The sequence below is a fragment of the Gymnoscopelus braueri genome (assembly GCF_963280865.1).
Source record: "Gymnoscopelus braueri genome assembly, chromosome: 15".
Lineage (NCBI taxonomy): Eukaryota > Metazoa > Chordata > Actinopteri > Myctophiformes > Myctophidae > Gymnoscopelus > Gymnoscopelus braueri.
The window spans coordinates 33,505,583-33,531,579 of record NC_137620.1 but is presented as its reverse complement, the minus strand read 5'-3'; the positions used below and the strand labels follow the sequence as shown (position 1 = coordinate 33,531,579).

Sequence of the window (25,997 nt, the reverse complement as noted above, 5' to 3'; positions counted from 1 at the left end):
TTCAACATTGAACTGTCTGAAATGTCTTTAATACACCTTAGAGCTTAGGTGTACTTTTGGCTCCGCCCCCTCAGCCAAAAGTACACCGTGCGCATGTCACTGATCACATGACCTCAATCAATTATCCAGTTCTAGGCAACATAGAAGGGGGGGGGGACTTTTCTCTTATTACCACAACAGTTTTCCAACAGCTCTAAGGTGTATTAAAGACATAGTTCAATGTTGGAATTGAGTGGCATTCTCCTTTAAGACGAAGAGGCCGATCCTAAAAACGGCTTCTAAATAAAAAATAGATAAATAAATGATGTTGCTATATATCGTCTCTGTTGGGTGGAAACCTTGTCCAAAACTGTTACTTTTCAAGATTCAAATTCAAAAATAGCAGATCTACAAGTGCAAAGCTTCGAGCAGATCTTCTTTGAGCTCGCATATCTGCTATTTTTGATACTTATGTGTGATGCTGTAGTATGATCAAGTAGGGCGTTAATTTAATTTATGAAAAAAACACAAAAACTTAGAATATGGAGAGGAGAGGTTTCTGCCCGACAACAGCGATATATATTGCAACAACTAAAATGACACAGAGGCGTTGAAAGGTATAACAACTTATAGGTGTAACAGGTCTGAATGTTTACATAATATACAGTAAGTGTTTGAAGGAACTTAATTAGCTGAGGTTGTGTTCTACTACCTAAGCAAGCACAGTTGCACCCCCTTGTGGTCAGATGGCAAACCAGTGCCATAACTTTATTCCAGTTTGACTCTGATAGAGCAGTGGTTCTCAAACCTTTTCATGTCAAGGACCCCCAAATTGACACTTATTAGCTCGCGGACCCGCATTTGAAAAGATATGCCAGGGACCCCCCATAAGAGAAGATTTTTACGGCTCTAGCAGTGATTCTCAACCATTTTAATTTCAAGGTGCATTTTAATGCAGTTTGACATGCATTAGGGCTACGGACAGGGATGCAATGCTCACTGGACGGCCTTGCACGCCGTGCCGGAACCTATTTGACCAGGAGCACACGCAGGCACACGCATAGATTTAAAACTACTTTAAATTCGCACCTCAACAAAGTTTTCAAAGGCTCCCGACTCACACCTAGCGAATTAACATAGGAATAAGCCTAGATGCATATCAATTGTCCATTGTGTGACTTGCAGTGTAGGTGTTAAGCGACGTGCACGTCACGTCATTGAAATAGAGTGCAAGAACATACCAAATGAGCATTGCATGCCTGGCTACGGACCCCCATTTAATGGCATTTCTGTCTCTGGGACCCCAATTTATGTTGTTAAATCAATGTTAATTTAACTCTGAGAGTGTAACAAATGGAACCAAATGGACCCTAACGGGTCCATTTGGTTCCATTTGTTACACTCTCAGAGTTACAGACCTATAAGGGTCCATTTGGTTCCTAACTATCCATCATTTAGCTGGGGACCCCCTGGAACGCCCTCAAGGACCCCTGGGGGTCCCCGGACCCCACTTTGAGAACCAATGTGATAGAGGACACTTAAAGTTGCATTTCAGCCTCAGTTCTAGAATATTTGACATTGTCTGCAGGCCTGAGGCCGATTCTACAAATGTCTTGTAAATCCCAACAGTTTTCTGAAAAACCTATGTTTCTATATCAGTGGTGCTCAATCTTTTTCATGTCAAGGACCCCCAAAATGATATGTATTTGGCCGCCGACCCCATCTCAAAATATGTTGTTCCAGCGACCCCCCAGAAGCAAAGAATAGAGTTAATTTTTTTTCGCTTTAAACAAAATATATTCAAAGATTTGCACACATTTTCACAATTTTTCAAAAATAGCAGATCTACAAGCTCGTAGCACGGCACTCGGTGCCGCGCTACGAGCTTGTATATCTGCTATTTTTTAATAGCCAAAGTGTAAAATAAAGCTTTTTTTTTAGCTCAAATCAGTCGGCTGACTCACATCTCCTGTGTTGTTGCCTGCTTGCCTTTACCTCCAGATGGACGCGTACCCTGGCAGGAATCACGGCCTATCTGCCCTGCAACCGGCTATCGGGGAGCGCGGGCATCTCCGGCGAGGAGCAACGGGCGTGGCGGCGCTGCGACCGTCGGGGCGTGTGGGCGGAAGACGACTACGACAGCTGCCAGTACCAAAAAGATGTCACCCGGTTTCTCTATGTCATCAACCAGGTCTGTGATTGGTAGTTTGTGATTGGCTAGTTTACCTTGATCGTTAGGTTTAGTTGTGCAATCAGCGCTTTGACCACTGGTGGGAAAAAGTACTCAAATGTTTTACTTAAGTAAAAGTAGCAATATCAAAATACTGTGTTACAAGTAAAAGGCCTGTGTTCAAAATGTTACTAGAGTAAAAGTACAAAAGTATTGGCATCAGAATATGCTTAAAGCTTTCATGACATTCACTTTTACACCACATTCAAAGTCTTTGTCCTGGTCCTTCAAAAGTGTACAAAAAGTTTTAAGTGAAAATTCCATTCCAGTGATCAATGGCAGGTGTTTTTCTCTCACATTTCTAAAGCCTTTTCAACTGCAATGAAAAAAGAAATCTTTGCCTGCGGGTGTCGCTGGTGAGGGATTTTGCCTGTCAATCATCGCCTTTGCTCCGCCCCCCCCAAAGGAAAGGATAGGGGAGGGGAGGGGCGAGGAGGAGAGTGGGCGGGATTAATCGACTGTGACCTCTCTGTCGAAGGGCCAAGCTCAGATTACTTTTCAGCCTAATTATTCAGAAAACCCCAGACCACAGAAAATCCACTGAATGTTCTAAGTTCAGGTTTTTTGGGTGTAATTGAGGTCATAAAACCCCAAATAAAACATTGAAAATAAAAAAAGTGAAAATGAATGTCATGATACCTTTAAAGTACCAAAAGTAAAAGTACTAAAATGTTTGAAAATAGCAGATCTACAAGCTCACAGCGCGTCGCGATGCGACGCGTTGTGAGCTTGTAGATCGGCTATTTTCAAATAGCCTATATATAAAATAGGGCTAAAGTGGTTAATTTATGCTTTATAATATAATAATTTATATCTGCCAAGTAACTAGTAACTAAAGTTTTCAAATAATCGTAGTGGAGTAAAAGTACAATATTTTCCTATGAGATGTAGTGGAGTAGAAGTAAAAGTATTGAAAATTGGAAATACTCCAGTAAAGTAAAAAATACCTCAAAATTGTACTCGATTAAATGTACTTAGTTACTTTACACCACTGGTTTTGACATGTGTCTTTATAAGACGTATAAGACTTTATAAGACGTCATTGTGACTGGATATGAGGTTCTCTCACCACACTCTGAACTAATTGATGCTTCCTGTGTTTGATTTGCGTGCACACTTTGTGAATCTCATATATTTTTCTCTCGCGTGTTGTCGCCTCCTTTAATCTGCCCGTCTTTGGTCCTTTGCCTCGCTATTATTAATAATACATATATTAGAAATATGATACAGAGTTATATTATTCTCTTTTACCTCTCTGCTTGGCCTGATCATTGTACACATAAGGACTTTTTACATGGGGAGTGACTGACATGCCTAGTAATACATTTTCAATGAGAAGAGCACAGGTAAGGAGGGAGGCACAGGCATTCTGACAGGTGTAGCGACAATTGGGCGCGATCGTGTGAAACTGTCACGTTCGCTCATCAAATGTTAAACTTTTTGGTACGTGACATGTACAAAACACATATGTTCACCAGTGGTGGAAAAAGTACTGACATTTTTTACTTAAGTCAAATTATCAATACCACAATGTAGAAATACTCCGTTACAAGTAAAAGGCCTGTGTTCAAATTGTTACTTGAGTAAAAGTACAAAAGTATTGGCATCAAAATATACTTAAAGTACCAAAAGTAAAAGAACTGAAATGTTTGAAAATAGCAGATCTACAATCTACAAGCTCATAGAAGCTTGTAGATCTGCTATTTTCAAATAGCCTAGGTATAAAATAGGGCTAAAGTGGTTAATGTATGTTTTATAATATAATAATTTATATCTGCAAAGTAACTAGTAACTAAAGTAAAAGTACAATATTTGCCTCTGAGATATAGTGGAGTAGAAGTAAAAGTACTGATAATGGGAAATACTCCAGTAAAGTAAAAGTACCTCAAAATTGTACTTAAAGGTAGGGTAAGTGATTTTCTTTGGTTAAAATAAGTGTTAAATAGCTCTATATGCTGATAGTACTCATTGCTATAGAGTGTTTGTTCAGTAAAAGGAGTCTCCTTGTCTCTCCAGCTCTTTATAAAACAGAAAATGCATTTTCGTTTCAGTTTCAGTTTAATTTCCAATTTTATCCAATCAGGATAGAGAACTCAATCAGGATATAGATTAAACAAGTGAAATTGGAAGTGATGACACTAAGAAATTAGCAGGCAAAATTGGAACTGGAACACTATAAAAGTGAAGCTTAAAAATGGGTACTTTCTCCTGATTTATTTTCTGTTTATTAAAGAGCTGGAGAGACGGGGAGACTCCTGTTACTGAACAAACACTATAGCAATGATTACTATCAGAATATAGTGCTTTAACCTTTTAACAAAATACTTTTTGTTTTAACCAAAAAATATCACTTACCCTACCTTTAAGTGCAGTACTTGAGTAAATGTACTTAGTTACTTTACACCACTGCACGTGACATGTATAAAACACGTATGTTCGCGGATCCAAGTGAGTACGAAGGCTTAGTGTCACTCTCCTCGTGAAAAGAACTATTGTGTGCGGGCCGGAGTACGTTAGTTAATTATTTCTCTAAACCCTCTATCTCTCTCTCTCTGTGCCCACTAGATGCCATTGAATGTGACCAACGTGGTGACCAGAGCCCGTCGATTGCTCGTCTGCACAGACAATGCTGCCAACTTCTCCGACAAGATGGACATCATCTTCGTTGCCGAAATGATCGAGAAGTTTAGCAAGTTTGCTGAGAAGTTCAAAGACGTAAGTACTGGCTGCCTCGAACGTCCCTACAAGCCTGCTGTGTTCCCAGTTTGACAATATATCATTTAAGATAGTTTTGATATCACACCTTGCCCTAACGGCATGCATAGAGCGTGAGTGTCAAACAATGAAACATGACATTCTCATTATAATCTGTGCCCTAACAAGCTGCGGGCCTCTTTTGCCCAGCTTGTTGACTGATGTCCTGTCACTATTTTTTCTTTTTTACATGCGGGCCCGCCTAGCCCTGTTAATGTAACAACCTTGGGTTGTCTTTTCCAAAGGATAGTGTAATGCTCCTTTAAGAATTCTCCATACGAAGGACAGAGATGTTTGTAAGGAAAAACCTGTTGTTTCTTAGTTAACTTACAGTACACAAATATTTGTACTTAAACCTTCGCTTGTCTACTTCCACACTGCTGACAGACACACAGAAACCTTTAGCCTAGTTTAGCATAGTTACTTACTTTAGCATAGTTAAAGACGGGTATACCCAAAATCTCCATTGTACCAAAAGCAAAGATGTCTGACAGATTCATCGACAATGAATTTGATTGGTCTGTGGTTTATTTGTATTCACTTGAAGTGACGGCCCGACTGCAGCCTTGACATTCAATATGAACCTGATGATTCTGGTTATTTGCTAATTCATTTAATTTCAAATGTGTAATAATTTTCAAGGCAGGGACTTTTGTCATGGCAGAGAGAGCAGCTCCTGAGCCACTCTTCACGTTGCTTTTAATTTACACATTACTTTTAAACGCTACAGCCACAGAGAAAAGGAAAGCCGAGTCATACTTCTTGTATGTTTCTATAATCTTCGTCTTGCAGTAAAAATGCAATGCTGGTACTTTTGGTGCACCAGCAGGGTTCAAGGACGAAAAATATTTAGCTTTCAAGCAGTAGCCCCCTTGCGGTGGAACGAGAAAGGTGGGGTGTCTCGTCAGGATTTTCATTTCCTGCATAGTTGTAAGTTCGTAGACAAAGCAACCTTGTCCTCCAGCAAATCCACAGGGGGAATCAACATGAGACTGGGGATAAGATAGGATCTGGAATGAGAGATTTTTTTTTTTTATGAAGCTGAGGGAGGGGAATGTTAGATGGGATCAGGTTCCCCCCCGCTGCTGCTGGACTCTGCTGTAGGAAGGCTTTCAGTGTTGCGCGCCGCCTGCCCCAGACAGGTCCTCACTGGGGACGGGTGAGAATGTGACACCAATGAGAGAGAGAGAGTCCTGTGGCTCTCTCACTCAGCACTCAGCAGAGTTATAACATCCTGTGAAGAGGATGGTGATAGATTTAACCCCTTAATCCCCTATATACTTTGTTGACCAGGGTCCCCCAGGGGTATACGCTTAGTGGGTCCCCTCCTTTTCCCCCCCGCCTCTACGCCAAATCTCGTCTTTGTCGAAAATAGGCCGTCTACAAGCTCACTGCGCGCTGTATTGCGATTGCGTCGTGAGCTTGTAGATCTGCTATTTTGGCAGAATGTTTGACTATTATGATATGCCCAGAATAGAGGACGCTAGGGGTTCTGTTTCTGCTGGATTTATCTTTGTTTAAGATGTTATGCACTGAAGGTTCAGTTGCAAGTGATGAGTCATTGATGGGGTCGTCAGAGGCGAAACAGAGTTTGAGGCTTCCATGACAAATTGATTCCCTGCATCCTTTCCCAATTCTGCTTTATAAACAAAACTTTATGTATAGAATTGGGTTTAAAAAATTCTCCACTGGAGTCATTTACGCTCCGGTGGAAATTTGGTGCTTCACTGGCTTAGGAGGTAGAGTGGCCGGCTTGGAATCAGACGGTTTCCGGTTCGATCCCGGGCTTTCCCTGGCTTCACGTTAAAGTGCCCTCGAACTAGACACTGGCGGGGGTAACAGTTCCAACAGAGGAGCTCTAGACTTCCCTTTCTAGAGCAACATTAGCAACTTCCTCCCGGGGGATCCAGAGGCGTTCCAACTCCAAGGCCAGTGTTGGAGACATAATCCCACCACCTGGTCCTTTGTCTGCCAGGGGGTCTCCTCCCAGTAGGACCTCCCTAGGGAGACGCTCGGGACTCGGTACCAAATGCCCGAACCACCTAAGCCGGCTCCTTTCCAAGCGAAGGAGCAGCGGTTCTACTCTCTAGTCTCTCGCGGATGACCGAACTTCTTTTTTTTACATTTTTATCCCACGATTTTTTGTAACCAATTTTTTTCACCCAGTTCCAATTATATAAGTAATCCTGGGCGCTACACTCCCTCTGCCAGCCTAGGGAGAGCCTAGAGCCGAGCTCATGCCTCTGATGACCGAACTTCTCACCCTATCTCTAAAGGGAGAGGCCGGCCACCCGAGAAAACTCATTTCGGCCATGACCCACACTTCATGACCATAGCTGCGTGTAGCCTAATCGGCATGATGTGTTCGAATTGTCAGATGGGTACAAGGCTTGTACATTAAACTGTATATGCGTTGCTCAGTCCCACTGTATAGACAGACCGCAGTTCAAACTCACTGAATTTGAAGCATCATTCTTGTTTCTGACTCAGCAGAGTGTGGTTCTCTCACTGTGATCTGCTGCCATGGACTGACTAGTACCTTAACCCATTAAGACCTGGAACTTTGTCATTTTTAGATTTGAGCTAAAAAAAGCATTATTTTACACTTTGGGCTATTCAAAAATAGCAGATATACAAGCTCATAGCGCGGCACCGAGTGCCGCGCTACGAGCTTGTAGATCTGCTATTTTTGAAAAATCGTGAAAATGTGTGCAAATCTTTGAATATATATATTTTTAAAGCGAACATTTTTAACTCAAATCGTTGCTTCTGGGGGTCCCTGGAACAAAATATTTTGATGGGGGTCCGCGGCCAAATACATGTCATTTTGGGGGTCCTTGACATGAAAAAGATTGAGCACCACTGATACAGAAACATACGTTTTTCAGAAAACTGTTGAGATTTAGGAGACATGTAGAATCGGCTTCAGGTCTCAATGGGTTAAACTGTATATGCGTTGATCAGTCCCACTGTATAGACAGACCGCAGTTCAAACTCACTGAATTTGAAGCATCATTCTTGTTTCTGACTCAGCAGAGTGTGGTTCTCTCCACTGTGACCTGCTGCCATGGACTGACTAGTACCTTAACTGTATGTAATCTTCTGTTTTGTCTCCTCCTACGTGGTCTTTCTCTCCCAGCTGGGTGAGGTCATCGTCAGCATGGCCAGCAACCTGATGCTGGCCAACGAGAGGGTGCTGTGGATGGCCCAGCTCGAGGCCAAAGCCTGCACCCGCATCATCGCCTGCCTCCAGAAGGTCGCCGCCAACCGCCTGGTCACGGCCCAGACCTTCCCCCTGGTCAGTCCAGTGAACAACAGCGGTTCTCAAAGTATCTTATCAGCATCTGTGTCATTTTAGTTTTTTTGGCGTTGGCTATTCAAAAATAGCAGATATACAAGCTCACAGCGCGTCACTTCGTGCCGCGCCGCGAGCTTGTACATCTGCTATTTTTGAACATTTTGGAAGATTATTCAAAGTGTGAGAACTACTGATTTAGAAGGCATTTGTTGAATCGGTCTTAACACATCGACCGCCAGAGGTTAATCTCATAATGTACTCACCAGTGCCAAGGTGTTTTTGTTGTTTTTTTGTTTTTTTCATGTCGCCATAGATCTTGTTAAAATCCTTAAGATTGAGCCGTAAACGGTCTGTTTACATCCGCGACATCTCAACGTATCTCCCAGTGAAAATCACGTGTCAAACGGGGCATCCATGTTTGAGTTAGAGCGGATTACGTTAAACAGTGAAATGCGAGGATAAAAAACTACAGGAAGAGAATTGAGTTTCAGTTTCGTCTGTAGAATGGGAGCGGACGTGATCGTCAAAACCGGATCCCAAATAATTCCGTTTCCGGTCATCAAACCGGAAACGGAAGTGGATAAAAAAAAATCCGAAAGTGAACCCGGACCGCGCATGCGCGAAAAGACCGCAGCCCGTAGGGCTACGGTCTCGGCGCTTAACAGTTGGATTTAACGGACCGTAGGACTACGTTCTTGGCGGTTAATGTGTTAATGGGTTAACCCCAGTGGCGTACCCACTGTAGAGGCAGGACAGGTGGTCGCCTGCCCAACTAAGATCTCGCCTCCCCTAGAAAACCCAAATAACCCGGAAAGGTGTCATTGCGTGCTTAATGTCCTCAAAGTCACGCATCCAACAAGCTTTGAACTGAGCAGATTGGACCTTCCGTTCCAGAGATAATGGCCAAAACATCTTGAAAACGGCCACTTTCGCCGGTTTTCGATCGCCGATTTTCGAGGGGGGGGGGGTGGCAAAAATTACAAATTATTTTCAGATGGGGGTCTGGGGCCAAATACATATTAAATTGGGGGTCCTTGACATGAAAAGGTTTGAGACCCATTGTACTACAGTAAGGGAATTCAATGCAGATTTATTTATGTATTTGTTCATGAGATCACTTAAAATTAAAATTAACTGCAGTAGTTTTATAGGTGATGCGGTTGCACGTTTTGTTTGACTTTGACAATTCCTGTCCGAAATGCGTTCAAGAATGAATAGATTTGTGTTTATGTTTATTTGTCCAGACCTCCACCAACATAGCGCTGGACGCGCACATTGCCAGAGCCAGCGACTGGAACGGCATGACCTGCATGCTGTTCCAGAGGCCCAGCCCCGAGCGCAGGACCGACAGCGCGGGACCACAGGACCGACACCTCACCTTGAAATGCAACACCACCTTCTCCAGCATCCTCCACAAAGTGAGTCTGTCCTAACCAGACCTGAACACACAATCAATACAACGAGACTATAATCATAGAAATGATAGTATGATAGTCGTTAGAGTTAGAGTACGTAACCATAGTATGATAATCAATAGAATGATATAACTATAGTATGATAGTCAATAGAATGATAGTAACGATAGTATCATAGTCAGAATGATAGTATATAACGATAGTATGATAGTTGATAGAATGATAGTTTAGCCCATTAAGACCTGAGGCGATTCTTAAAAATAGTTTTAAAAAAAAATCCAAAACATTTTTTTCAAGATTTTTCAAAAATAGCAGATCTACAAGCTCATAGCGCGGCACTCGGTGCCGCGCTATGAGCTTGTATATCTGCTATCTTTGAATAGCCAAATAAATCTAAAGTGACACAGATGCGTTCCAGGTCTTAATGGGTTAAAACGATATGATAGTCAATAGAATATTATGTAATGATAATATGATAGCTAATAGATATATAACAAATAGTATATGAAATAAAAATATAAAGTATAACATTGAGGCCCAGACCGCTGGTGTAGCGGTCCGGACACCTAGGTTCCAAAGTAGCCTGACAGCGCGTCGCGGGTTCGAGTCCCGACTCGACGGCCTTTGTTGCATGTCTCTCTCTCCCCATTTCCTGTCAGCCTACTATCCTATCAATAAAGGCATAAAAAAAGCCCCAAAAAATAAATGTTAAACAAATAAATAAATAAAATAAATATAACATTGTAATTTCAAACCTTCTATTCTCCTCATTCTATCTACAGAACACGGTAGTGGAAGCCACCCTGCAGCTTCCTCAGTCTCTCCTGTCCCAGGCGGTGCAGCCTGCCGGGCAGGCGGACGAGCCGGTCTACAAGCTCCACCTGCTGGCCTTCCGCAACGGCAAGTTCTTCCCCTCCACCGGCAACTCTTCCCTGCTGGCCGACGGAGGCAAGAGGAGGAGTGTGGCTACGCCCGTCATCATGGCCAAGATGGGTAAGGGTCCAGGTCGGGGTGGAGATCCGCTCGACGTGCGTTTGGGTGTGTAGTACAGGGGGATCCCCCATGCTTTTCCAGATCCAGACACAAAAGAGAAATGTGTTGTTTCCCCCGGGACCCAAACGTACAACAATAATTAAATATAGCCCTATACAAAAATGGAAAAGAAACAAGTTAACCCCATTAAGACCAGGAACGCATTCTGTGTCATTTTAAAGATTTCTTTGGGCTATTCAAAAATAGCAGCTATACAAGCTCATAGCGCGGCACCTAGTGCCGCGCTATGAGCTTGTAGATCTGCTATTTATTTTTTTTATCGTAAAAATGTAGGTCAATCTTTGAATATATATATATTTTTAAAGCAAACATTTGTAACTCAAATCTTTGCTTCTGGGGGGATTCTACAAATGTCTTCTAAATCCTAACAGTTTTTTTTTTTAAACTTATGTTGCTATAATATCAGTGGCCAAACTTTTTTCATGTCAAGGACCACCCAAAATGAGCATTAAGCCACGGACCCCCATCTCAAAATTTGTTGTTCCAGGGGACCCTTCCCCGCCCCCCCCCCCCGAAGCAAAGATTTGAGTTACAAATGTTCGCCTTGTATATCTGCTAGTTTTGAATAGGCCAAAGAAATCTTAAAATGACACACAGATGCGTTCCCGGTCTTAACTCATATAGTGCCAATGACGTCTTTTGACGGCCGTTTTCAGTGTGCCATTAGTGCCAATGACGTCTTTTGACGTCTCCTAAAAAAAATTTTTTTTTTCAAAATAAAATTTTTAAATGTTTTTTTTTTTTTGGTTATTTTTTTTTCTTTTGAATCTCAAAGGAACTAGGAGAAAACGATTTTCAAAAAGTTAATTCTCCATCCACTTCAATGTTAAAATGTAAACGGAGAAAAAAATGTCTCCGTTTGACCCAAAATGCCTTTGGCATATGGATCAACTAGCTTGAAATAAGCCTGGCAGTGAATGAGTTAATAAGTTAAAAATCACTTTATTTCTCCTTGGATCAATAAATGTTATCTTATTACGCATGCTGAGTATCTGAATATAAACAGTCCCTCCAAATTTTTCCATCATGTTGGGGAAAAACAAAGCGTTTTTAAACAACCCCTCTCTATCTCTGTGGTGTGTTCAGACGGCGTGCCCCCGAGCGCCCTGCGGAGCCCCGTCAACGTCACTCTGCGGCGGTTCGCCCGCGGCTCCGACGCCGTGGCCGCCTCCTGGAACGGCAGCCTGGCGGGGGGCCAGGGGGGCTGGCAGACCGACGGCTGCCGCATCCTCACCCATCACGACAACTTCACCACCGTATCGTGCGACTCGCTGGGCAACTACGGCCTGCTAATGGTGAGTATACCTGAGAAAATACCCCCCCCTGCTGCCCACAGCAATGCGTGTCAGGCTATTGTACTCTCTATCAACAAAATGAGACAAGAACAGTGGATTTTCATTAACCCCTTGAGCCCTAGCAAAAATAGCTGATCTGCAAGCTCACAATGTTCTGCTATTTTTGGCAAAATTCTTTCTAGTATTCTAGTATAAAATGAAAACAGGGGGCGGCCTGGTATAGAGCCCTTCGTAATCCGGTCAACTTAACTCATTGAGTGCCAGATTTTTTATTTATTTTTTAACGTTTTGTTTATTCGTTTTTGTTCTTTTACATACTAGGTAGTACAATTGAGTGCCAGAATTGCCAGAATTATTTCTATATTATTATGTTGTTTTTTTTCAAAGTAAAAAAAAAGTGCTTAGGAAGCGAGATATAGCCTTTTTCAGTTATACGTTAAACAAGGAGTGGATGGAGCTGCAAATCTTCAGATAATGATATCTTGGGTTCTGAACATGTTTTTCAAAAAAAAAAAAATTATAATAATTAATAATTAGTAGAGACTATTACATTTTGGATCAAAAAGGTTAAGGTCATGATCCACGTCAAGATCAGAATAACATAATCCCTCTTATCTCAGGAATGGAGAGACATAGAACATGAGATGTTGCTCTGGGCATGGTTTGTACCTCCAGGTGTTTTTTTGTTTGTTTGTGATGATGCCTATGGGAGGTCCTGATCGTTTTCGGCTTGCGTGGTCGGCGCCAATGGTGGAAAAAGTACTCACTTTTTGTACTTAAGTAAAAGTATCAATAATGCAATGCAGAAATGCTCTGTTACAAGTAAAAGTCCAGAATTAAAAATTTACTTGAGTAAAAGTACAAAAGTATTGGTATCAAAATGTGCTTAAAGTACCAAAAGTAGAAAGTACTCATTATGCAGAATGTTTTCAAATGTATACAAATATTTTTTAAATAGCAGATCTACAAGCTCACAATGCGTCTCATCGTGGCGCTTTGTGAGCTTGTAGATCGGCTATTTTCAAATGGCCAAAATGTATATAGGGCTGAAGTGGTTAATGTATGTTTTGTAATAATAATCAAAATCTACAAAGTAACTGAAGTCAAATAATTGTAGTGGAGTAAAAGTACAATATCTGCCTTTACTATGTAGTGGAGTAGGAGTAAAAGTACTGAAAATAGGAAATACTCCTGTAGAGTAAAAATACTTCAAAATTGTACTTGAGTAAATGTACTTAGTCACTTTACACCACTGGTCGGCGCCATGGTAAAAGCCACTCGTCACTGCTGTTGCTCAAGGATGCATTTCAGTGGGTGGTTTAAACTGCACTCGCCTTAAGACAAATTGCCCAGCGTGGGACAATTAAACCCAAACTGAACTCGTATGCCAAGTAAAATCAATGAACACTCATTGATTTTAGTCTCTGTGCTAAATATTGTCCACCAGTGTTCCGACCAGCAGTCCATTAAATTGGAATACTTGCCGCAGCGCTGGACTTGGCCATAAGTGCAGTCCATGAAAATAACAATGGTGCGGACTGTTTTTCTTTTTTTGTAGTTTATAAAAAAGAGCATAGCTGTGTGTGTGTGTGTGTGTGTGTGTGTGTGTGTGTGTGTGTGTGTGTGTGCGTGTGTGTGCGTGCGTGCGCGTGTGTGTGTGCGCTTTTTAACCCATTGTATTGAGACCTAAAGCCGATTCTACAAAATGTCTTCTAAATCCTAACAGTTTTCTGAAAAAAACGTTTGTTTCTATATCAGTGGTTCTCAAACTTTTTCATCTCAAGGACCCCCAAAATTATATGTATTTGACCACAGACCCCCATCTCAAAATATTTTGTTCCAGGGACCCCCAGAAGCAAAGATTTGAGTTAAAAGTGTTCGCTTTAAAACAATATATATTCAAAGATTTGCCCACATTTTCACGTTTTTTCAAAATAGCAGATCTACAAGCTCGAAACGCGGCACTCGCTACGAGTTTGTATATCTGCTATTTTTGCATATCTGCTATTTTTAAATAGCCAAAGTGTAAAATAATGCTTTTTTAGCTCAAATCAAAAAGTGACACAGATGCGTCCCAGGTCTTAATGGGTTAATTTACAGACATGTGACATTTAACGAGGAGTCTAATTCAACTCCATGTGTCTCTCCTTCAGGATCTCAGCAGCGTGGAGTTTTTCTCCCCCAGCATCCAGCCCCTCCACCCTGTCATCTACGCCACTACCATTGTCCTCCTCATCTGCCTCCTGACCATCATTATCAGCTACATCTATCACCACAGGTAAGAGTGCTTTCGTGACCGATGTGCTAAAGAACAGCAGGAAGTTACACGTGCCATTGATTTTTGTTTTCGTTCTTGACTGACCTTAACTCGACCATAGTGAAGCCATGGGCCAATTTCCAGGTGATGTCTAATGTTTTAAATGTAGGTATTTAGCACACACTATTATCCAGAGTGACTTACAAAGTGCAAGATCAGGGTAAATTACATGATGAACCCTAGTCAATAAACAACCGGGTAATGGACAAGTGAATGGAGTGCAAAGAAATCAATTAACACATGTTAACACCAATGACACAATAATGTTAGAAAGGTTATAGCTAATAAGTAATAACCTTTCAACGTATTGGCCTTGTGGCCCTTTTATGTCAACAAGGCAACCTTAGAGGTGTGTATTATTATTTTAGACTGTTCATCATGTGTCCACGTCACCAGGTCGGTCCGCGTCAGCCGCAAGTTTTGGCACATGTTGGTCAACCTCTGCCTCCACATCTTCCTCACCTGCGGGGTCTTCGTCGGTGGCGTCAACCAGATTCGCTATGCCAGCGTGTGCCAAGCAGTGAGTATACACCCACTGTGCCTCAACACCTCCAACCAAAAGAACTAATTTCTAAAACTCAGCAGCCAAAGGAAGCGAGTGTCTAGGACTTCTTCTGGATCTTGCTGTTTTGCCAATGGCAAGGTACCACCCAGCGTTGGGACTTGATGAAAGTACAGGGAGGGATACAGAGAAAGATACAGTTTCCGTAGCTTAACTCTTTAAGACCGGGAACGCATCTGTGTGTCATTTTTAGATTTATTTGGGCTATTCAAAAAGAGCAGATATACAAGCATGAGCTTGTAGATCTGCTATTTTTGAAAAATCATGAAAAGTTGTGCAAATATTAGATTTTTCCCCTTTTTTTTGCGGACATTTGTAACTCAAATCTTTGCTTCTTGGGGTTCCTGGAACTAAATATTTGACAAATGTTTGCTTTTAAAAAATATATGATCCAAGATTTTGCCACGAATTTTCACGATTTTTCAAAAATAGCCCAAAGAAATCTAAAAATGACACACAGATGCGTTCCCGGTCTTAATGGGTTAAGGCGCCCCCCCCACCTCTTCTCCTTGTTGTGTCGAGTCATCTCGCTTATTAATTCTTCCTCTGCAGGAGGTGTCTGGTTTTGAGGAGTTTGTTAGAGAACTCTCTCCCCCCTCCCTGTTCCACCAGGCATTGACCAGATTCACACCGTGGCCATTTTGTGCTTACCTCACACTCAACCCCAATCTGCGCGCTACTTGGAATACAGCGAATTACAACGTGAATGAGGAAACGTTTATTTTCAAAGTAGAGAAGCACCGGCTTTACTAGGATAAAACATCGAACATATGGTGTTCATCTAGTGGTCTGTTTTTACTGAAGGTTTTAACATTCAAAAGACAAAGATAACGCACATCCTCCACCTTCGGTGCTCAGCCAAACTGCAAGGACGGCAAACTCAGAGACGAAGCAAAGGGCTCACAACTCACTTTTAAATGCTCCAAGCTTTATTTCCAGCAGCAGACAACATGTGAACGATGCAGCCGTCAAGTGACTTGACAAACTTGACAAAGGTCAGGTCGAAAACATCTTTCACTCGTTGTCTGCTGCTGGAAATAAAGTTGGCAGCATTTAAAAGTGAGTTGCGAGCCCTTTGCTCGCAACTTTGCTTTGTTTTTATTGAAAGGAAATATTTAACAGAGACGGTACAGTAGGAGTAGGAGATTGTGTGTGTTCGTGCTGTAGCAATCAATGAGTTGTTTATATCCCTAATTAACCCTTTAAGACCTGGAACTTGGTCATTTTTAGATTTGAGCTAAAAAGCATTATTTTACACTTTGGCTATTCAAAAATAGCAGATATACAAGCTCGTAGTGCGGCACCGAGTGCCGCGCTACGAGCTTGTAGATCTGCTATTTTTGAAAAATCGTGAAAATGTGTGCAAATCTTTGAATATATATTTTTTTAAAGCGAACATTTTTAACTCAAATCTTTGCTTCTGGGGGTCCCTGGAACAAAATATTTTGATGGGGGTCCGCGGCCAAATACATATCATTTTGGGGGTCCTTGACATGAAAAAGATTGAGCACCACTGATATAGAAACGTTTTTCAGAATACTGTTGAGATTTAGGAGACATGTAGAATCGGCTTCAGGTCTCAATGGGTTAAGGGATATCCCCAAATTTATTCTGCTCCAATTTGAGTCAATCCCCGCTTGGCCTGGGGAGATCAGTACGTTCTTGTCAACCAGTACCTAATCTCTCAAGAACAGATTCAGAGCTGCGTTACTGAATCTGTCGGGGAGCCCCGTTCAGAACGTGTGAGCATTGGCCTACAAGTGGGCAGTGCCTTCAGATCAGGAAGCAGGCCACGCTTTACCCAATCAAATGTAGTGGGCGGGATTTACATCTGTGCGTTCGCTTCCCACTGGAAACAAACCCAAACTCATTTAACAATAGCGTCCTCGGAGCCGACAAAACAACGGAAAGTTCATCATAGAAACAAGTGGGCTCATAACCAAAACGATCCATGTTCCGTGGGAGAAATGGTGTTAGTGTTCCGTGGAGAAATGTTGTTAGTGGGAATGAAAACATAGGCGCACCACCGGAAGTGGAGGGCTGAGGGCAGACCAAAACCCCGGTTTCCAGTCATCGTCGTTCTATTTAATCACTCCCCCCAGAGTCAAATGCAAAAGTGAAAAACGCTGGGGACGATTTTTTTCCTTTTTCTTTGACGATGGGTTCCCAGATTGACCAGTACCTGACATCAGGGTCTAAATTTCTCAATGGAAGAGTAGGGATACTACCTCCAACCACTGCAGATGTGTTCGTTATATTGTATTAACATACAGATTGGTTACAATAATGCTTTATTCATTAATATAAATTCCGGACTGCAGCTTTAAGCTGCCGTATCACCACCTCATGATCACCGGAGTTAATAGGTGATAAATTACACATGGTGCCCACAGTGGTACATTGAGGTGACGGGGAGACAGGTCAGCTCCGTTGACACCAGATTAATGTATTATATCTAACCCATTAAGACCTGAAGCCGATTCTACAAATGTCTTTGTCAAAAAACGTATGTTTCTATATCAGTGGTTCTCAAACTTTTTCATGTCAAGGACCCCCAAAATGACATGTATTTGGCCGCAGACCCCCATCTCAAAATGTTTGTTCCAGGGACCCCCCAGAAGCAAAGATTTGAGTTACAAATGTTTGCTTTAAAAATATATATATTAACTCTTTGACTGCGGACGACGCGATAACGCGTCAAGTGCTACTTTGTCCAGTTGGCCGTCGACGCGTTCGACGCGCTGGACGCGCGTTCATTGTTTAATCTCTGATTGCGCTATGCTGCTTAATATTCAATGTTATTCTCGAGTTCCACTTACTTCACGGACATCTGCATCCGGTTTCATGACCTGGATTCCGTTTCCGGTTTTAGATTTTTTTCCCCAGTCATTTTCGTCCAAAATAGGTAAATAAACGGGTTTTCACACGGTATAACGGACAAACGGACAGGTTCTCTTCTATAATCTATGGTCTGGGTGACGATCAGTCATCGCCGTCGTGTATCACATCGTAATTTTGGCCGATCAAAACAATCTGGGACGACGTCACATCCGTTTTCATGTTTTTCCCTGTCTAATCTATCAAGAAGGGTGAGAGAGACCCAACGACCTGATCAAGCTGTCATGTGCTGCTCTCTAGTGGCGGATTTGTGCTGGGTCTTTAAATTATGTGTCCTTAAATTATTTTCATGAGAAAAATTCAAAATATAAAAATAAAAAAACACGAAAATTGCTGGCACTGGGGGAGTACTTTATGAAAATACTCTGGCAGTCAAAGAGTTAAAAGATTTGCACAAACTTTCTTGATTTTTCAAAAATAGCTGATCTACAAGCTCATAGCGCGGCACTCGGTGCCGCGCTATGAGCTTGTAGATCTGCTATTTTTGAATAGCCAAAGTGTAAAAAATAATGCTCTTTAGCTCAAATGAAAAAGTGACACAGATGCGTTCCGGGTCTTAATGGGCTAATATGAGAAATGGAAGAAGATGGCAAACTCATTACATTTTATTTGAAGAGGGAAGCTCAGCAGGGATTGATCTGGTTGGATTTTAGCAATTTGTCAACTGTGGAGAATAGAAACTTGAGAACTATTTCATCATTTATCTCTCGAGAGATGTGAAACTGTCATGAAATTCAAATTTCTTTGTTATAGCTGTGGAGTGTGTTTTTTTTTTGGATAGATGGTGGTAATAATGGTAATTCTTTTCCAGGTGGGCATCCTGCTGCACTATTCCACCTTGGCCACGGCGCTCTGGGTGGGCGTGACCGCACGCAACATCTACAAGCAGGTGACGCGCAAGGCCAAGCGGTACGAGGAGCTGGATGAGCCTCCACCCCCACCGCGACCCATGCTCAGGTACAATAACTACATCTCCCACAATGCAGTATTTCAAGTCTTTAATCCATTAAAGGAGAGATCCAGTCATTTTAGGTGTTTGCTTTGATGTGTCGCTAATCACTCACCAACATACCAGGGGCAGTTGACTTTTTTCATAGAAGCCCCTGTTGTCCATTGTGGAGACCCCTTCCACTGGCATAATGGAGTAATGTGTATAAACAAAATATTTTGCCTATTTTAGCAGATCCAAAGTTCGTTTTTTTCCCCACTAATCCTCATCATGCAGTGTCTTGACACTCAAACATGCACTGAATGTCCCTTATGAGCTGCCGTTCATGCAGAACGACATGGAGCTGGTTGCTTGTTTCTCTCACGGAATCTGGCAACACCGAGGACTAGCTTCCACGTCGTTTTTGAATGCTTGACTGAAATAGAAATCAATGACTTGATTATTCATACACTTGATTGACATTGATTAGCTTTCTGGTTGTGAGGCTTTACGAGTGAAATTCTGCTCTATAAGTAAAGGAAATATTTATATTTATTTGATTCTTTCTTATGGCAGAAGTAGCCTGCATTGCAATGTTCTTTTCAGTGTTAGGGTTAGATTCTGCCACACGGTGTCAGCGTAGAGACTGTGAGGGTCCAACGCACCTCTATCTCTAATTCTACAGTCTCACAAGAGAGCCGAAGGTTAGCACTTCTCCTGTGAACATCCATTCCTCTTGCCAACAGGTTCTACTTAATTGGCGGAGGTATACCCATCATTGTCTGCGGTATCACTGCGGCGGCCAACATCAAGAATTACGGCAGCCGGACCAATGCACCGTAGTAAGTAGTCCCTCTCAGCTGTCACTGTTACGGAAAGCAATTAAAAGATGCTAATACTACAATATGTGCTCATGGAACTGCTGTCACGGTTTATCTCTGCACCACTGTTTGTCTATTAAAGAACCTCACCCAAAACGTTCGCATTCTGTCCATAGGAGAAATTGCTTTCATCAGCGTATTTGTCGTGTGGGTGTGTGTGTGTGTGTGTGTGTGTGTGTGTGTGTCTCTCTGTCTGTCTTCCCTTATTGCTTTAGTAAATACTATTTTTGGTGAGATGGTAGGAGAAGTTAAGTCCATAAAGTTCTGATTAGGCAACTGTTTTATTTATAGTGCATGTTTTGGTGCCTAGCAACCAATACCCCCTCCCTCCCTCACCCCCATCATGTGGCAGCTGTTTCAGTTGACTAATTGAGAAATCTGGACATGTATCTGTCTGAAGTCTTTGGAGTTTAATTAGTTTCTAGCTAGAGAGATTAAGTCAGCCTGTACCGTGGAATGCAGTGGAACGGATACTCTTGAAATAGGGAGCAAACCTTCCGATCTATCTTGAATGACTCCTTATTTGTTATGTTAATATTGTGTTATTGTATTATGTTTTGCTGTTGTAAAAAAATAGGGAATTTGGGTACAAATTCATTCCTATCAATTACTGTTTTATACCTGAAGAATTGCCTCACAAAAAGTGGAGAGTCCTAGGGTTCCTAAGGAGGCAGAAATCCAATGCAAAAAACTATGGAGGAGGGAGACTGTACAATGCAAAAGAATAATTTGAATGCCTTCAAACTGCCATATTTTACAACTTTTTTGTTTAGGCAAACAAACAAACAATTAGTCATTTTGGGCGGGAACCCCTATTTGTAACTATAACTTTCAGGACGGGAAACCCTTTTGGGGTTCTTGTTGCTATGTACAGTATATAGCAACATACATTTGTTGTAATTTTTGAATAAATATTCAAATATTTTTCAGAAAACGTTTTTAGAATCGGCCTCAGGTCATTCAAATTATGTACAGTGGTCTCCCTCCTCAATTGTTTTTTTTTATACATACCAGAATAATTACTTTAACGTTCCATCTCTGTGTTTGTCCTTGCAGTTGCTGGATGGCCTGGGAGCCCAGCATCGGCGCCTTCTACGGCCCAGTGGGATTCATCATCTTCGTGGACTGCATGTATTTCCTCAGCATCCTGCTCCAGCTGCGCCGGCACCCCGAACGGCGCTACGAGTTCAAGGAGCTGACGGAAGAGCAGCAGCGGTCGGCGCTGTCCGCCAACGACGCCGCGGCGGCGGACGGCGGCGCCGGAGCCCACCTCCACCCGCTGACCCTGCAGCTCCAGCCGCACGACGAGGCCTCGTCCTCCACGGTGTCGGCGGCGCCCCACCACGCCGTCGTGGCTCTGTCGGCGCTCGAGAACGAGCACGCGTTCGCCGCCCAGCTCGTGGGCGTGGCGGGGGCGCTGGGCCTCTACGCCGCCCTCTGGGTGTTCGGCGCCATGGCCGTGTCGCGGGAGCACCCCGTGGACCTGGCCTTCACCTGCCTGTTCGGCGTGGCCGCGCTGGCGCTGGGCGCCTTCCTGGTGGCGCATCACTGTGTGAACAGGCAGGACATGAGGCGCCACTGGTCCCAGGCCTGCTGCTCGGGGAGGCGGGCCTACACCGCCCAGGAGGACGTCCTCCTCCCCCAGACGGGGGAGGAGGCAGGGGCAACGGCAAGCAGGGGCAACGGCGAGGCCGCCAAATGCGGCCACAGCAGCGCCGAGTCCTCGTGCACGAACAAGAGCGCCCGCAGCGTGCGGAACTCGGCCCAACAGGGCAGCAAGCTGACGAACCTGCACGCGGAGGCGGCCCAGTGTAAGCCGGCGGTGCCCCTGCTTCCGGTTCCCGCCAACAACGGCGCCACGCTCTTAGACAACAGCCTGACGGAGCATTCGTTGGACAACGAGATCAAGATGCACACGGCGCCCACCGAGGTCCCGTTCCGACCCGCGAACAACAACAGCAACAACCTCCCCACGTCGTCGTCGTCGGCGCCCAACGGACAAGCGGGCGTCAGGCATCACAAAAACCGGGCGCGGGCGCACCGGGCGAGCCGGCTGACCGTGCTGAGGGAGTACGCCTACGACGTGCCCACCAGCGTGGAGGGCAGCGTGCAGAGCGCCCCGGCGCACCACCGGCGCCACCACCAACACCACCACGACGTGGCCGCCCGCAACAGTCGGCGGGCGGCGTACATGGCGTACCGGGAGCGCCACCAGAGCCAGCTCCGTCAGGACAGCAGCGACAACAGCGCCAGCCTGCCCCGCCGCCCGCCGCGCACCGGCGCGGACAAGGGAGGGGGCAAAGCGCTGGCCAACGGGGTGGTGGTGGTGGTGGGAGGAGAAGGAGTGATAGTATCCATAGAGACTGAGCATTCGCCCGCCACCGCCGCTTCGAGCTCGGCGAAAGACAATGGTGCTGTTTTACAGCACCATTGTCTTTCGCCGAGCTCTTTCGCCGAGCTTTCGCCGAGCTCGAAACAGTCTGGCAACGTGGAGCTGGAGAGCCAGACGAAGTCGTACGGACTCAACCTGGTGACGCAAAATGGCACGCCGAAGGGCAACGGACAACAACCCGTGCCTTTAATTAACACGGAGTGCACCGCCGGCATAAAGACAGGCTTATGGAAACACGAAACTACTGTGTAGTTAACTCCAGTTTCCCCCGTTTTTTTTTTTGGTTGAAAGACTGCAGAGTAAATTGTGCACTCTCCTCCTCGACTGTGAAATGTTTTTCTACTTTTTTTTTTTTTTTGGTTTTGGATTGTACATTTTTCTTAACCCATTGAGACCTGAGGCGATTCTTTAAAACAATCTAAATCCTAACAGTTTTTTTGAAAAAAAATCAAAAAAAAAAAATCAAGATTTTTCAAAAATAGCAGATCTACAAGCTCGTAGCGCGGCACTCGGTGCCGCGCTATGAGCTTGTATATCTGCTATTTTTGAATAGCCAAAGACATCTAAAGTTACACAGATGCGTTCCAGGTATCAATGGGTTAGGGGGGGGACGGAGAGCTCTTTGAAAAAATAATGATTGGACAAATTAGACACGTTATTTTGAGTTTGCCATTCAAACTTTTGACATGTTTTTTTTGTAAATGGTCTATTTTTATATCATTTAATCCCAAACCCCCCCCCTCCCCCCCCCCCCCATCACTCAATTTGTTGAGTTGTGTGTTAGGTGGATCTGCATGGTCTGTGCTGTGGCCCTGTGCGTACCCTTCTGGGCTTTTTTTTCTCTCTCCCCACCCCCCCACCCCCTGTTTTCCAAGTTTGTTTCCAACATAATAAACTAAAAAAGTTCCACTCACGTAATGAACGCTTGTATTCCTCTAAATAACATCCACAAGATCTGCTCTTGGCTCTTCGGAGCCGCGAGTGCAAAGGTGAGTCACAATTGCTTTGTTCCTCAAGAACTGTACTGTACTGTCGCTGGTAATTGCCAGTTTCCACTGAACCTAGGGGTCATCTCAAGTACCCCCGAACCCCCCCAAAGAGGCCTCACTTTAACCCATTCAGACCGGGAGAGTATCTGTGTCATTTTTAGATTTCTTTGGCTATTCAAAAATAGCAGATCTACAAGCTCATAGCGCGGCATCGAGTGCCACGCTACGAGCTTGTAGATCTGCTATTTTTTGAAAAATCGTGAAAATATTTTGTTCCAGGGACCCCCAGAAGATTTTGAGTTAAAAGCATTTTTTTTTCCAATTATATGTATTCAAAGATTTGCACAAAAGTTCAAGAGTTTTCATAAATAGCAGATCTACAAGCACGTTTTAAAATGTTTTTAATGAGCTTGTAGATCTGCTATTTTTGAAAAATCGTGAAAATGTGTGCAAATCTTTTTAAAGCGAACACTTGTAAAATATTTTGTTCCAGGGACCTCCAGAAGATTTTATTTAAAAATGTTGTTTAAAAAATATATATGTAATCAAAGATTTGCACAAAAGTTCAAGAGTTTTCAAAAATAGCAGATCTACAAGCACGTTTTTATATAGCCCAAAGTATAAAATGATGGTTATAGCATAAAAAAAATCTAAAATGACACATGAGTATGCGTTCCCGGTTTTAATGGGTTAATTGAAGACTGCAGTGGTTGGACGGGTTATTTCTCGCTGCCCATTTTCTAGCTTTGATGGGTGTCCTGTACACTCTGGGGTGACAGACAGTGATTTGATGCCTCCGTCTGTGACTAACGGCTGACTCTGAGGCCAGTCGGTTCTACCATGAAAAGAATAGATCATTAGAGGAGTGTACCTTCACCTATACCTATATACACCTTCTCTCTGCACCTCTTCACTGAACAACAGGGCAGTGGTGCAAGAAGTGCTCTGATTGTTTACTTCAGTAAAAGTAGCAATACCACAAATACTCTGTTACAAGTGAACGGCCTGTTTGCTAAATTAGACTTGAGTAAAAGAACAAAAGCATTTGAATTACGTTACCAAAGTAAAAGTCCAAAAGGTTTATCAAAATGTGTCTATTTGTGGCTATTTTCAAATGACCTAAGTATAAAATATAGCTTAAATGGTTGATGTACTGTATATTTTGAATTAATAATGATATCTAAAAAGTATAATATTTGCCTCTGAGATGTAGCGGAGTACAGTAGTAAGTGTAAAGTATTGAGAAACGGACATATTCAAGTAAAGTAAAAGTACCTAAACATTGATATCACAGGCTCAGCTTGCTATCACTGTTGAGAGAGACAGAGTTATGAGTTGACAGCATGAGCGGTGCCCCCGTGGCTCTGATAACAAAGAAGGATTATAATCACCATGTCTGTGAATGTCATGCAGTTGACTTGTTTGTCTCTATAGCCGTGGGTTTTTAATCAATGGTTGAACTGCCATTGAAATCAACGTATAGCCATTCCATACACAGAGTTGATAGTGCTAAAAGAAAATATTAGTTTGAATTATTCCTACTTTCTCAGTATAATGGATAAAATGCATTGTCACTTGTCAGGCAGAAAGGTTGATGTTTAAGACCCATTTTAGGTAATTGTAATGACAAATCTTTCCCCTATGTTCCTCCCCCAGCGTATACCCTCCTGAACCTTGGAAGGTCATGCTGGAAAGCATCCTCTAAAACATGGTACATGTTATGAGATTGATTATCACCAACTGTCATCAAGTCACCCGTATTCTGAGAAGACACATGGAGCACAACCGTGACCCTGATTTTCCCATTAATGGTAGTTTAATAAAAAGCATATTTCACACAGGCAGAGATGTATTGCCTGGTCATCTTGGATATGACGAACTATAATAAGACTTTGAATTATGTATGGAGCAGTTATGCTCTGATTAGTGGTGGCTTTGCAGATTCCCGGCCTACAGTGTTGAGAGAGTGATCTGAAAATGATGGCCAAGCTTCTTTAGCGATCCCATCTGTTATAAAGTTCACTTATCGCTGTCTGCTCGTATATAGGGGGATTACAATCTTGGGTTTATGTGCTGGGGGTGTGCTTCTGCTTTGAAGAGGCAACTAAATTGATAGTATCTGCTTGATGATTCCAGGGACACCTTGAGAAAGAATCAATACATTATTTTGCTCATTTAGCTCCTCTTTCCTTCAAATCTGTCTCAATAAGGAGGGATCAAGCACCGTTTTTTTAGATTAACCACCCTAAAGTCAGGGGGGAGCAATAGTTATTTACCGGCTGCAACACACAACTAACATATCCCTGGCTAGGCAATCCAGCCTGGCAGAGATAGGCGGAGCGCCCTTTTCTAGTTTGGTCTTTATTACCCCCACTCGTGAGAGCGTAGGGATCTAATGATGGCCATGTCGGTCGGTTCAAAGTCAAATCACTTTGGTCTGATTAGGTGGAAAGGAGCAGCACGGCCTCAATGCACCCCTAGCTGGGCTTTTGTCTTAACTCTAAAGTAGATACAAAATAAAGTGATATCGTCCCGTGATAGAGAAGTAATAATTCCCCATGACATCTCTCATAATCTCCCACTGTTAGCTTGAATGCACAGGGGACAACCGGCACGAGACAAAGTAATGCATCGTTTACATTTTCCAATCGCTGCCCATAGTGCCTGGATGAAGCATCTGGATGTGTTGTGGAAACGTGCCACTGCAATGAAGATTGATACCTTGCAGAAAGTTAAGCCATCTGTGCTCGGTGCAATTAGCCGTCCTTAACTGTCCATGGGAACCAAAATGTATTGCCTTGCCGTGTGTGATCTCACAGACTTCAGAGGCTGAAAATATAGATTAAAGCTTTCATTAGCATGCAGGCCTAGCGTGATTAGGCCTATTGTACTGCCAATTTGCTGTCAGCTGCAGTCATTGTAAATGTGTAGCCTACATTGAGAATGTGTGGTTTTGTAGATTACAACGAGGAGAAAGCAAAACGATATGCACATTTTGCTTTGGGT

At 43.1% G+C, this 25,997-nt stretch overlaps 1 protein-coding gene across 1 annotated transcript in view; it reads left to right on the top strand.

Annotated features, from left to right (window-relative positions):
• Positions 1-22,254, top strand: part of adgra3 (adhesion G protein-coupled receptor A3) — a gene marked incomplete at its 3' end in the record, with an annotated part of 68,137 nt that extends 45,883 nt beyond the window's left edge. Inside the window, exons 10-20 of the mRNA XM_080450908.1 lie at positions 1,981-2,170; positions 4,775-4,924; positions 8,103-8,261; positions 9,506-9,679; positions 10,459-10,669; positions 11,816-12,024; positions 14,178-14,302; positions 14,738-14,861; positions 18,613-18,758; positions 19,476-19,571; positions 20,667-22,254. Coding sequence (XP_080307034.1) covers positions 1,981-2,170; positions 4,775-4,924; positions 8,103-8,261; positions 9,506-9,679; positions 10,459-10,669; positions 11,816-12,024; positions 14,178-14,302; positions 14,738-14,861; positions 18,613-18,758; positions 19,476-19,571; positions 20,667-22,254 — 3,172 coding nt within the window. The remainder of the gene's footprint in view (positions 1-1,980; positions 2,171-4,774; positions 4,925-8,102; positions 8,262-9,505; positions 9,680-10,458; positions 10,670-11,815; positions 12,025-14,177; positions 14,303-14,737; positions 14,862-18,612; positions 18,759-19,475; positions 19,572-20,666) is intronic.
• Positions 22,255-25,997: the final 3,743 nt, after the last annotated feature.